This window comes from Aquila chrysaetos, chromosome 1 (assembly GCF_900496995.4).
Source record: "Aquila chrysaetos chrysaetos chromosome 1, bAquChr1.4, whole genome shotgun sequence".
Lineage (NCBI taxonomy): Eukaryota > Metazoa > Chordata > Aves > Accipitriformes > Accipitridae > Aquila > Aquila chrysaetos.
This window is the reverse complement of record NC_044004.1, coordinates 75,664,599-75,678,832: the sequence shown is the minus strand read 5'-3', so window position 1 is coordinate 75,678,832 and position 14,234 is coordinate 75,664,599. Positions and strand designations below refer to the sequence as shown.

At 41.8% G+C, this 14,234-nt stretch overlaps 1 protein-coding gene across 1 annotated transcript; it reads right to left on the bottom strand.

The window, feature by feature from the left end:
• Window positions 1–1,322: 1,322 nt before the first annotated feature.
• Window positions 1,323–14,214, bottom strand: PGRMC2 (progesterone receptor membrane component 2). The gene is made up of 3 exons (XM_030026697.2): window positions 13,806–14,214; window positions 3,307–3,462; window positions 1,323–2,550 (listed from the first exon to the last, which is right to left on the bottom strand). Exons 1-3 carry the CDS (start codon window positions 14,179–14,181, stop codon window positions 2,453–2,455), a joined length of 630 nt encoding a protein of 209 aa, XP_029882557.1. The 5' UTR covers window positions 14,182–14,214; the 3' UTR covers window positions 1,323–2,452.
• Window positions 14,215–14,234: the final 20 nt, after the last annotated feature.

Below are 14,234 nucleotides of genomic sequence, written 5' to 3'. Positions count from 1 at the left end.
AGTAGAAGCTGTAACACATAATACGTGTATTTTTACATGGAAGCCTGGGAAAAAGGTATTTATCTGGCTGTCCTATCCGATAGTCGGGTAAGCTGCCTTTTCCTGCTCCACAGCTACACACATCTTGGTGCAACAGCTGGCGCAAAAGCTAAAAGTGAAAGGCACGCTGTAAATGAAGTGTAGTGTAAAACCTTTTATAGCAAGATCTAGTTAAAAGAGAAAAAATTCCCTAGTGAAGCATCCAGATAAAGAACTGGTACTTAAGTACTCCTAGCTCCTGTCCTATACATGAAAGCTTTTCTTTATCCCTTGGTAGCTTGCACTGTTCCATCTAAAACACCTATTTCTGTGGTTAGTTACACTAGCATGCCCAGCATTTCAGCAGTGTAGGATGATGAGCAGACACTTGCAGTACTAACGTGCAAACCGAACTCTGGACACCGCACCAATGCTCAGCTTACGAGGATGTGACCTAAGCAGAAACCAGTGGTTCGCTGAATTAGAGCCAGTAGCTGAACAGCCGCACACCTAATGGGATTGTTCAGCCTGTACCAGAACCTGCAAGCGTAACCTCCTAACTTCCGTGGAGAAATGGCTCCAGTTCTGTTACTTCTTCTGTGATAAAATTATTCTATTCCAAGCTTGGATGTGCAAGGAGAAGAATTCAACCTGCCACCTAGGACACGTGAGTTACACACGATTCAACGGAGGATTTTTGTTTATTTGTTTCATTTACATCAATATAAATCTCTTTCAGTCAAACAGTAATAAAAAGGAAGTAGTCCCTGGAATTTCACAGTTTACAGTTCAACAGAATGTATATATAGAAATCTGTTACTGTAGACTTGTCACAGGTGAAATCTGCAAACAGAGGTACAGATGTTAAGCCGTAAAGCTGCAAGTCATGAACTTAATGGTGTTACCGTTAGGAATTTAGCAGAACAGACGGCGAAATTTCTACAATACGTTGAGTGATACCCACGTACAGATCTCCAGCGTTCTTGTCCTATTAGTGCCACGAGACATATTCCTTTTACTGTACATTACATGATTTCCTAAAATGCTTCTCCTTCATTTACGTTGCTTATTTTTTTTCCACCATAAATGCATTGGCATAGGTTTATTCTCTTAAATAGAGCTTACCTGAGTAAGTCTTCAAGATTCTTCAAAAGCTGGGACTTGAAAGGAAAAATAACACCACGAGGACAAGGAACAGTATTAATAGCGGTGGACGTTTCATATCCGAGACTTCTTCCCCTTACTTTGTATTCCATCATACTCCAGCCCTCCTGAACAGCTTCTACATAAAGTCTGACAGCACATTTGGTATTGTACATGCTTTATTAAAATGGTACTCGTATTTACAATATCTGCAGAAACAATCCCTCCCAAGTCTTGCATTCAGACAGACACACACACATACACACGCGCGCACTCCCCTTCACTCTACAGGGGTGTGAAGGCTATGCTCCCAAAAGTTAGGCAGCTTCTGGAAGAGGAGGAAGGGTGACTTTTTTGTGTGTTTGTAATTACTTAAAAAGAAGCATGGGAGTATGCATTTGGCCATCACAATGCTAATTTAAGTATATGTAGTATTAACATATGGCAGTAACACTGAGTATTCCTCTTTTACATTCTATACACAGAATGACATCAAGGTTTTCCAGTCAACAGAACATTCTAACTTCAGTCTCAATGCTGCTTGTAGTGACTATGAAACCACAATTTTGGGGCTGTCCCTTAAAACAATTCAAGTCTATGTAAGCGAAATAAGGCACAATTAATATTTGATTTGATTTGATTTGATTTAGAGGATGGGAAAAGGGGGGAGAGGCAGGCTTCAGATAATAGTTGTTGTAGAGGAAACGGTTTCACCCAATCCTTTTGAGAAAAGGATGAATTTTACCCCCATCCTAATCTACATGGACTTCTCTTAGAGAACTGAAGTATTCTGCCAGGGCTACTAACGCCCACATACAAAACAAAATTGGAAATTCACATTTTAACACCAGTTTCAGTAGTCTAACCTACTGATACTGATGTATATGAGTACGTCTGTCTTTAATGCTGAAGGAGAAGACACACATGAAACAAGATTCAAACCTTCCACTGAGCTTGAAGACTCACGTCTTTTAGAGAGCTTGTAATATACACTATTTGAAGGCTTCAGCTTACTGATAAAAAGGAATAGCGTTTTTGCCTTTAAATCCCTGGCCCCTCTTCACTAACGAAGCCTAACCAGACATTACAAATAAACTGCAACAAAAAGTTTGGCAGCACAAATAATGTCTAGTATTCAAATCTTCATTTGTGAGTATATTATTTTCCTTGTACAAAACCTGTTGAATGTTTTTCGCAGCAGATGAACTGTACCCAAAGATGCAGGACATTCTGTGATGGGGAATAAGAGGTTGCAGTTCCGAAGGCCCCTGACTTTGGTTGTTTACAAAGTTCATTCCTGTTTAGTGTGATCCTTGGTATCTTCCTCATCTGTGTATTCTGATGGTTCTTCCCCTGGTTTTAGGAGTCTACCTACGTAGTCATATTTTTCTGAAAAAGATTTATGATTCCATTACAATCAAATACAGCTGCATTTACTAGTTAGCCTGTACTGCTGCAAATTCACTTTTTCTCCTACACACTAAGGTTCTGAACCCGGATCACTGAAATTGATGGCAATTTATCAGCAAGCTCCTCCTAAAACAATCTTGCTACCATTGCTGCTCACTGCTTTCTCTACTCATAGTACTTTGTTTCAATTCTCCCGCAGCTAATCAGGCAAGCTTTATCAGACAATGGCTGAAAACGCTGCTATTAAAACGGGCCCAAATTCCCTCAGCCTGTTTTGATTTCAATTAATGTCAGAAATGACTCCCCCTCCCTCCAGAGGCATACTTCCATACTTTTGAGAAATTATGTCAAGACAAACTTGTTCAACCCTTCATGCCAAAACAACTCTTTAGTCCTAATCATAACTCCATGGCATCCAAAGCCAACAACCTGCAAGCAGGAATTCCATCAGCTAAGCTACACTGAGATTCGAGAGTGAAATTCTGCACTGAAGAGCTGAGAAGGGAACAGCTTTCTTGTATAAAGCTAAAAGGTTGAAAAAGCTATAGTGGGATGTAGTGGAATCCTCTCTATGGAAGAAAGGCCTGAAATCCCCGGTCTTTTCCTAAGAAAGTTACATTGCGTTATTCATGTCACTGTCAACACCTCTTTAAAAGCTGCCCCAAGCCCAAATCAGTCATTTTTATTAAAAGCATTTTCTTAAGCTAAAGGTGTGCTGCTAATTTGAGAATTTACCTTTAAACTGCATTTCCCACTCTCTTACACTTTCCATCTGTACAGCATTTAAGTCCGATAGGTCATCATATTCATCTCTGAGTGCATCTTTATCTAGACAGAAAGTTGCTAGTCCCCTGGAGGCATCTCTGCCAGCAAATATTCCATATGGACCCTCTGAAAACAAAAAGACAAAATTGATACTTTCAAGTCTTGTTTATGGTGACCAATCTCAGTTCTTTAAATAGTCTGCTGAAGCAAACATTAAACTTCCACAGTGATGGGAACAGCAGTAGTTTCAACGCCATGGCTGTTCCAACATTCAACAGCACTGCAATTCAATCTTAAGTATCACTAGGAGATAAAGTCTGCTGCGAGAAGCAGAACCAGGAAAATAGCTTTGAAGGGATATCTGGAAAAATCCCTGTCATTTGATGCAAGTCAGTTGATGTAAATTCCAAAGGGACTGGAGGCTGGAATTCAAAAGAAACACACTTCTATTAAGCAAGGCATAGCATATTTACAAGTCAGGCATGAATAGAAGCAAATTGTATAGACATCTTACTTAGAAATCCATTGAATTTTAGCAATAAATAGAACTTAAGAGTGCCAATTAATAATTTTACTTCACTTACAGAACCACCACAACTTTCTACCTACAGTGCATCTTTTCATGCATTTCTTACTTCTGTGGAAATAATCTCATTTAGTTTGGGCAGCTTATCACCCACGCACCTATCGTGTATTGCTCTTGAAAACTGCACAAATCTTCACGCTAGGAATGTAAAGCAACTACTTCCTTCGTGCTTTTTGACAAAGCAGCACAAATACGCTAATAAAATTTTGAGCAATGACTGTCAAATAAATATTATTACTATGAGAACTGGATGATCTGCAAACCAACAACTTTCAGGACAAGGTTGGTAACTGGCTTTCCCAAATTTTAATGAATCTAAAGAACTTCAAGCATATTGTTACCTTAGATTTTCCTGACCTCAAATACCTTAATTCAGCTTAATTAAAACAAAACAAAACAAAACCACTTTAAAATTTTCTGCACTAACTGCAGCAGCTAAGCAACAGGGAAATGCCCAAGGCATTCTAAAGAGAGGTCACTACTTGAAGATAAATAGGCCAGAACCCTTCTCTGGCTTACCTCTCGGAAGACAACAGTGGCCGTCAGCCTGAAGAAAAGGCAGCACCCATGGGCAAGAATGAACCCAAGCAAGTGGCAACACACTGTCCTTCACCCCCTCTATTGCCTGCTGTAGCATCTCAGACCTCTTCTGCACCAGGACGAGCCACAGGAAATCATTCAGAGAGGCTGGTTTCCTCCCAGGCCGCTTGCTCCAGCCACCACACCTATCTGCTCTTGGCGGGCATTGACTTCAGGGTTGAGACAGAGGCTGAATGCTGCAGGAAGAACTCCTGAGGCAGGGAACCCGAGTACCATATGGATTAGAAGAAACTACGTCCTCACCAGAACTGGTGTCGTCTCTCCACCCCAGAGTGCTTGGCATTGTAAGTTGCTTACAGTCAAACCTGAGAACAGAAGGGTGTCTTGTGTGCCAAAGACAATTCTCTTGTCTCTCTGGAAATAAACCAACTGATTTAAAAGGAAAGTTTCACAAGTAGTACACATCAGAGAAAGAACTATCAACTGGAAGCTTGCACTGTACAAATCCGGCCGTAAGAGACAACCACAATGATTAACAGCATCTTCATGCTCGTCCTTTCAGATACTTAGCTCCAGGACCGACATTCACAGTAACCACCTCTGGGATCAGGGACTACATTTGTGCTACTTAGGAGAAACAGAGTCAAGAGGGCTTGTGAACTCTCTCTTTCCTATTTGCATCCTGAATTAGATGTTTATTTGAAAAACAGGATTCAGAGACTGAAATCAATCCTGTACCAAGATATTTATCCATTTTGCATGCTCAGTCACTTCCCATAAAACAGGGTAAGAGGTCACCATTTGCAACATAACATAGAGCTTCTTCAGACAAAAAGTCTTGGTTCACTCCAAAATAGCTATCGTTCAAGTGATCTAGTTTTTGATGTTCTGAATGAAGAACACAGGAGCTATAAGCAACTCTTAACAAAGACCACACGCGATCAGGAAATCCTTAAGAGCAATTATAAATTGCTACTTAACCTCCCCAGCAACAGTATTTTGTCCCCAGCTTTTCCTTTCTCTGAAGTGTTTAAAACAAATATTTCCATAAACCCTACCGGCTACTTGCATAATGCGTTTTAAAAATTCTGGCTAACCAGAGTTAGAGAAGCATACTGTTCTCCTTCCCTTCTGCCCTGCATTTAGTGGTTTATGGAGTTTTACAGCACCTGCTGAGATGCCACCTCTTAGTCCACCAGCTTGATTCCAATTATTTCTATTAAAAAGAGAATTACGTTATATTTATCAGATCAAGCCCTGAACATCCTTCCATCTCAGTAATATACTTAATTGAAAGCATGAATGCTTTTAGCATACATCAGTTTGCATTAAGATTAATGGATGCAAAGTTTCTGCAAAAATATTGTAATGTCAGATGCTATTATACCAATATTTTTTTTTCCTTTTCCAAAACTGAATTTAAATGTTAACATTCCAGCATGTTTACTACAGAAGTATTCAGGAGTCACAGAAAAACTGTTAAGCCAGGTCCAAGCACTCAACAGAATGCTAACTAATAAAAAACAGCCTTTGGACTTGGTAGACAGCATCTCACAGCATCTCAAATTCCAGCTCTGCAAATGTAACTTAGAACTGTGTCCCATTCTTTAATCCTGTACTAAAAGGCAAATATTGAATTATGATTATTTAAAAAAAAAAAAAGCACAAGCCTAGCTTCACCTTAGTTGCAGGGTTGCTAAAGCAGAAGTTCGGAGATCTCAGTATGAGCAATCTACTTCAAGATTTAAAGATTCCATTCAGATACTTTTACACGGAGATTAAGTACAGTATTTTATATTAATATAGAATATACAGGCCTGGGGTTTTGCTATAAGCCCTAGTCTATTATTCACTTTTATATAAATACTGGTGAAAGTTTTAAAAAGGTATTTTGCATATCAGATTTCATTGCACTTCAAGAAGCGTCTGGGAAGGTGCCAGCATAGAGAGCCCTGGGGAGAAAATATACTTCAAGAACATGATCCTGAGGTAGAGACGTTAGTGCAATCCTAGACATACTCCCACTGAGTTCTTTCATGACCAGATGCAATCTACTCTGCAAGCCCTACCCATAGTCCTTCTTTTCTTTCCTTTTGTCTGCCCACCTATTTAGACTGGCTCCTGTTCTAAATAATTGATTGCACCATGACATGATATACATACTGAAGAGATTGCAGAAAGAGATGCTATTAGCATAGGTATGTATACCAAACTGATTTTTCGAGACCCTGTCACAAAATTTCAGTCGTTTTCTTTTGCAGTACCCCCAAATGAGCTATTTCATAGTCAAATATTTCTTTAAAAAATTCTCCTCCCAAACCTATTTGGCATCTTGCAACAAAAAAAGGAAAGTCAGGGAAGTGTCAAAATCCGTTAAAACAGGTCTGCTACGTTATGTGGCTACATGTAGCGACGAGCCTTACATGAAGGAAAACTTTGTTCATTGGAGAATACTTTTCTTCCCATCATTGCTTTCACGTATTAGAACACTTTGTTTCAGAGCCTTTGTTTCTTTTAGCACCGAGACCAAACAGTTATCAAGACTACATATTTGCCTGCATATCTCCACATCTATACCACCACATTTATACAATGCCTTTTTCCCCCCGTATAAAGTCCTCATTTACCTTACAACTCTACCTTGTATAAAGCATGCCTTTCTCTAAGCTACAATGCATGCAAAATGTTGCTAACCACCACCTGCAGATCCTCACTTTCTTTCAGAAACCAGTTAAAAATCTGGCAGCCTTGATGAATTTGACATCTTGTTCCAGCCTGACATTCATCTTTACTCACAAATGAACTGGGTAGCTTGAGAACTGGCAAGATCCAAGTCTCTTCAGCCAGTAAAAATACCTTTCCAATTCCTGCACTTGGGATTACTGCATCTCCTAGCCCTGTTTTGGTTCTCAAATGAAGATTTAATTTCTCTTTGCAGACACCCTAAAACAACAGCAGGCAAAGAAAAATAAATTTAACATTAAATCACTGTATTTAAAAAGTTAGGATATGAAGCTGTCCAAGCTCAAGTTTTTATGTGGAAGCACTGCTTCTAGTCACTTGCTCCAAAACAGGCTAAACTGCATCTTGGAACAGCACGTTTCAATTTTCAGCCAGTTTGGCCAATAGTTCCCCAAGCAAAACCTATGCTGGTGTTCAACTTCTGAGTAGATATTCTTGGGTTTATCAGTGAGGCTAATCTGACCATTTCAGTTCTATACTAGCTTTGCAGAACATCCCAGACTATTGCTCCAAGACTAGTAACGAAGGCGTACGCTGAACTTTGGACTGCTCCAACTGTCAGCACAGGGACTGCGCCACAGAGAGTCGCATGTGGACTTTATATCTAATGAAGTGATTTGTAATCTATGAATTGTATGCATTCTCGCAAGGCCCATACAAGTTCTCTGAAGAAGCCACACAGGTTAACAAGGTTCAGTTTTAAACCAGCTTTGGTTTCTTCAAGTAGTCAACAAACACTTCCAAGCAACCACCAAATATCCAAAGCATACCAGATGTTCTTTGCATCTGTGGGCTCCATGCAGCCACTGGAAATAAAACCCAGTTTTGTCTGAAGCTTAGAAATTCATGGACAACATTTCTTAAACTGCAGGCAAGAATAAAGACTCATCTCTCCTTTAATGCAAGTTAAAGGAACAAAGGCTGACAGACCACAAAATTATTGACAGCTGCACTATTCTACCACTTTGTCTACCTTTTCCACTCCAAATCAAAGCAAAATCTCCACTATCTGTTTAAAATTTTCCATCTGAATCCTGACACATGTTTGTTCAGTGCTGCATCTTTTATGAGGGAATGAAAAAGCTACAAATTAGACAAAGCCACTTTGAGATGCAGCTTGAAAGCAGAAGCTTTCTAATAACATTTATCACTGGGAATTCAAGGTGACATAATGTCAACTTTACTGCTCCAGATTTGCATGAAAGGGAAGATGTGGGTCAATTTTAAGTTACAACTTGCATGGAAAGATTCTTAGGAGAGCAATCCACAAAGTCTACATGCTAAGATGGGAACTGCTTAGAAAGAGGGGTCTAAGCCCGACTTCTTAGGCACAAGCCCAGAGGGCCTCGCGCTCTCTTTTGCTTGCTTCCTTTTTAACTCTGTGAAAAAAAAAAAATGCAAGAATCAATGACCCAATTTCAACTAAAGGGACAGACAATGAGCGCTGCTAGGAGAGCCTGTAGTTCAGTAGTCGGGAGATTCCTGGAAGACAGCTCCATACTTGAGGAGGACCTAGATTCCACATCTTGCTTTAGTCAGAAATGCTCTGGCCACTAGTTTATTTCATAATAAGGCAAGCAATGCTGGCCAGGTTTTTTGATTAAATGAAAGAGAGCTACACTGCTATGTACTGGATTTAACATCTGTATGTCATTAACAATGATGCCACTGTCACATCCTAATATATCTTGCTTTGACCATACCTGCTTGATCAGGCCCGTCAAGCCTCAGGTGACTGGAGCCTGAATGGTTTAATTAGGAACTAGGGATTTACACAGACCTTTTATCAACACACTGTTGTTCAAGTTTTAAGGAATATATTCAGGTTATTAAAAAAGGAAAAAGAAAAGAAAAAAAGACAAAGAGAGAGCTGATAGACACACAAAGCAGAAGCAGAGGAGGAGACAGAGTGGTGCATCTTCCTGCACAAAATGACTTTACTGGCCCTGCTCTCTGTGAACATGGACTGAGGGCTTAGAACAACCCCTTCATCCTGGTGGCAAGGGCACTACTCTCTTTAATTGGAAGTAGGGAAACAATCCCTCACCCATATGGATGTATCCACCTTTTTAGTTTTACTACTTCTGGTAGGAACTTAGCTTCTTTATCCAGAAACACTGTTTCTTTGAAAAGCAGAGTCCCAGGGCGAGAGACACCTCCATTACACGGACACCAAATTGCTGACAAACATCAAAAACACAGAGAAGATACACACCTTACAGGAAGCACTCCTTTTCCCCCAGTCTTGTCATCTGTACTTATCTGTAAACCCTCGGCCTGTTGTGTTCCGATAAGATAAGGCCACCTGTAACAGAATTCTCGAGGCACAACATATACGATGCCCGTCCTGCAACACTTCACTCTAACCATAGACCCTTGTAAAGGATGTATTGAAAAGCATCAGTGCCATCTTTTAAAGAGAGACACAATGAAGTTTACAGCACTCAATTTCAAAGGAAGTCTGACAGCATCAGATTATTTTTACACAAATGATGGGGAAAAAATGGCAGCTGTTTACTACAGAATTTTTCAAAGTATTTAACATCAGAAAGCATAGTTCTTAACTGGATTTGCAACATGAAATAAAGGTAATTTTCCTCTCATGAAAAATGAACTATGATGGAAACTTTTGTGGAAGGAACTACTACTACCTAATCTACTCCTCTTGGCAAACTGAAAAGGAGAAATCTTCATGACATTTTGCCAGACAAGAGTGGGATGAGAAATGAGTTGACAGTGACAATGTACTGCGGCGAAGGAAAGTCAGGAAATTGATTTTTTTAAAATCATGAAACATTAAGAACCAAGAAGTGACGTGGAACAGTTGTATACACTGGATTCCATATAATCTTGCTTTGTCATGCTCCAAGCTGTTATTTTTCAGAACTGCACAAAGTATTTCATAAGTTAATCAAAACCTGTTTACAGCATTATCTTGGCATGCCAACTTAAATGTTAAATACTAAAATTTGCTAACAATACTTCAACTCTTCCTATGCCCTTCTATTGACCAATATACTACCAGGAAACAAACATGAAATTAAATGTTGTGATAAATGAAACAGTAAAAACTGTCTCTCATTATAAGGCTATAAAACCGACACAGCACACGCTAAAGGTATTTATCATTAGACTCTAAGTCATCAGATGTGATTACAGATGGGGACATCACCCCAAAACAGCTTCTTCGAAATTCTGGTTACATAATATTTTTAATAGTGAGCTGCTAATTGTTTACTTTATTTCTTTTACAGTTTGCGGGTGATAATGGAAGAGGTAATTAATTAAAATTAATAACCAAGCAAAGCATTCTCGGACACAGACTCATTTGGCACAAACAGAGGTGGTATTTAATACACCTAAAAGTGAAGTGTTGAAACTAAGTGTATACTTGCCAGAGAGAGGACTATCCCAGGAAGCAGCATTTTGGAAAAGAACTTGGCACGTAAAGTTTTAAATTAAGAGTTCAGTGTAAGCAAAGTGATTTTTTGGAGGCACAGACAGTTAAACGTGTGATATAACCTCTTCTTGCTCTTAGCTAAAATGCATTAGACATTCCAAAGACTAATAGGATACCAATGAGATAAATTGTGGAAGGCTTAAAGAAGACAACATGAGAAAAAAACAAAAAATTTGGAAAACATTTCCATTAAATATTCAAGAAAGTGAAGTTTTCAATCATGGCTGTTTGAAAGGATGACTTCAGCAGTCTATCAATTTTTAAAAATATCTTAATTGTATGTATGTAAAGGGCTCTTGAATGAAACAGACCAAAGCGTAACAGGATTCAGTGGATGTAAACTTCAAAACAGGAGAGCTTCTAATAAGATCAGAAGCTTGGTGGGAATTTTAATGGAATCTCAACTGCTGGAGAAAAATCCGGACTAGATGACAATTCTGTGCGTTTTTAGCCTTCTGCTATAAGTAGAGAAATAAGGAACACCTTTGCATCCAAACTACACTGAAGGAAAAAAAAAGAACAGCCCTTAATTTCAAGACATCAGAAGCCTTCTGACAGCCACGTTATTCAACGTTAACCTAGCAGTCAAGACATCCTTAAGATTTGATAGTGAGCCCTCAGCCAATGCTTTCTGCTGCCTTCAAAGCTGAAGCACTACTTCACATCAGTACCTCAACAAAGTACAAAAGGCTCGCAGTCCAAGCCTGCAATTTCAGCAAAGCCAGTGCCCTCAACTGTTTCTTCTGTTAGACAAAATTTGGCCGTGGCTTTGTTGGTATGCTTTGCACTTCTCTTGCTATACTCCAGCTATCAGGTGTAAAATTACCAAGAGAACTGCTGTGGACATCCGGCTACTCTGACTGAAGTCTTTCTGAAAAGGTCTCAACCAGCTGTAGAAGACTTTTCCACCTAACTCTTCTCAGATCTTTCAAGGCCTGCAAACCACCTACTAGGTTTTTTTCTTTTCAGCCACAAAACAGTTGCAAGAAAATATTCCCCAACATTCATCCATACAGGGAAACCACGTCAGCACGATTCAAAAATCAGCACATCTGGCAGAAAACACACAGCTGATGATGTGCAGGTTGAGCACCACTATCCTAATGTGCATGGTCCCAAGCGACAGAGATCTGAGAGACAAAGATGATGTCAGTTCTGTTATAAAAAGGCAATCTTTCACTACAGGGAGGGGAAAGAAAAAAAAAAAAAGCAGCCTTTGTCCCTCTCCACAAAAAGCTGGAAGCACTGCTTTAGGGAGACCAGCTGCTGCCAGTTATCAAAAAAGCAGACTGATGTCCTAGAACATAAAGCTTCGGCTTCCTCACCGTAATAGACCTCCAGAAGTTGACGATGTGAACCAGTGATGACATCTACAGTGGAGAGTCTAAACTTAATTTACATTTGATACACAAAAGAGCTAAAGTGAATGTTTAGATTATGGTTCAGTATTATTTCATGGAATAATTCATGAAGCAATCCGTCAATTCACTGGTGTTTTAAGTTTCATGTAGCATATGTATTACCTGCATTTTATATCAGCACATAGGTCTCGGTTTAAAGACCCCTCAAGTGAGAGAGACAAAAGAACCAGCCCGGTTAAGCGTCATGAAAGCTGCAGCACACCAGACTGCATTTTCTCAGCTTTACTGGTCAATAAACAAAATAAGGCATGGCATGGTAGTTTAGATTCCATTGTTAACTTTTACAGTACCCAGTAAGAAAAGCATTTTGATTCAGTTGTGGCAGTTTCAACTTCTGCGAGTGGTAGCAGAGCTGGTATCACAAACTTTGAGGGTAACCAGAGTTACAAAACACTGGGCCAGTTCAACTGTACAACTGCTTGTCACTTCCCCAGTAAGAACCAAAGACTTATAACATGCCAGTTCTGCATTTTTCTTTTTGTAACCCTAGATTATTAAAAAATAAGAATAATCATTACTTAACTTGAACTATTTCCTGGGGGGTGGGGGGAAAGTATCCTCTCTCTCCTCCACCCCTCATATGAGGGCACTTGTCATACCTACTATGAAAACTCCTGCATAATTTGATTAGATCAAGTTTTCCAAACCACCATTGTTTAAGGAAGGAAATTATCAGCAGTCATAACCCTCATTTCCTTTGGCATCAGATGTGAACACAGGGCTCACTAGTAAGTTTATCCACCTCATTAAAAAGAACACTGTTTATTACGAGAAAACATGCTGCAGTTTCACAATCTACGAATCTGCGAATATGTAAACATAACATTGCATTTGAAGCATGCTTTTCTGAACCTTGAAGTATACATTTCCGCTCAAAAAACCTGTACTGTCTGTTTTTCTACTTAAGAGATCAGGTTGATTTCTGCACTCTTCTCAACGGTAGCAACATATCAGTCCCCAAGCCCTCCCTGCTTGCCTCTATCCTGATTAAAATTCATACTCAATATGGCACTGGCACCTAAATAAGTAACCAGCTGGTTTTTTTCTTTCCTGAACCGTAAGAGCTAGAACGAAGGAAGCATTGCTCAGTTGCACTTGGGAAACCTACTAGAAAAGACAGAAGGAAAAAAAAAAAAAAAAAAAGAAGAATTAAACATTGCACATCCAAATCCAGGCAACTGGGAAAACGGATGCCTGACGAGCACCTGAACAGAACCCAGACCCGTTTCGCATCACCTACTTTAAAACCACCGTTAGGCCCCAGGCAGGCAGGCAGCCCCAGTAAGGGGTTGCGGACGACCGCGACCAGGGCCGGGTCGCGATTTGCAGGGCTGCTTCCCATCTGACACCACCACGGGCAGCCGGCGGCCTTATCACGCGTGAGATAAACCCAGGGCCCCGAGTGAAGCCACCAGCGCCGGAAGGCAGCGACGCCTCCCCGAAACCCACCGCCCCCCAGGTGGAAGGGGGGAGGCCCGGGGGCCGTCAGCGAAGAGCTCCACACACCCCACACCCCCCCCCCCCCCCCCCGGCGGCCGGGCACGCCCGCCGCAGCCGTCTCCCCCCCCCCCCCCAGCGCCGCCCCCGCCTCCCGCCAGCGCCGCCCGAACGGCAGCCGAGGGGCGGCGCGGGGCCCCCGCCCGGCACGGCGGGAAGGGCGGCTTCCTCAGAGGGACACCCCCCCCCCCCCCCCCCGGCTCCGTGCCCTCCGTCCCCTCACCGGGCCCGTAGAACTTGCTGCCTTTGGTCACGTCGAAGACTTTGCCGTTGACAGCCAGGAGGATACGAGGGTTGCGGGCCCCGTCGAACTCGCGCAGCTGCTCCAGGGAGAAATCCCGCCGTTTCATCCGCGGCAGAGCGGCGGCCTGGCTCTGCCGGGCCGCGCCCCCCGGCCCGCTCCGCGTCCCCCAGCGCAGGTACAGCCGGTAGGCCGCCAGCAGCGCCAGCGCCAGCAACCCCACGTTCAGCAGCATCTCGCCGCCGCCCACCACCGCCGCCGCCGCCGCCGCCGCGCCGGCCGGCGGCTCCCCCGCTCCCCCTAGGCCGCCGTCGCTGTTCCCCTCAGTCCTTAGCTTCCCATCCCCATCGTCCGCCATCACTGCCAGGCCAGCGCCTGCCTGCCCGCCCGACGGCTCCGCCCCTCGCTCCC

Coding starts and splice junctions, on each gene's coding strand:
- PGRMC2 (XM_030026697.2), bottom strand. CDS start 14,181: ATGGCGGACGATGGGGATGGGAAGCTAAGGACTGAGGGGAACAGCGAC. Junction 3,463..13,805: donor CAGCAAGTTCTACGGGCCCG/GTGAGGGGACGG, acceptor TTTTGTTTTCAG/AGGGTCCATATGGAATATTT. Junction 2,551..3,306: donor GTGGGAAATGCAGTTTAAAG/GTAAATTCTCAA, acceptor AATCTTTTTCAG/AAAAATATGACTACGTAGGT.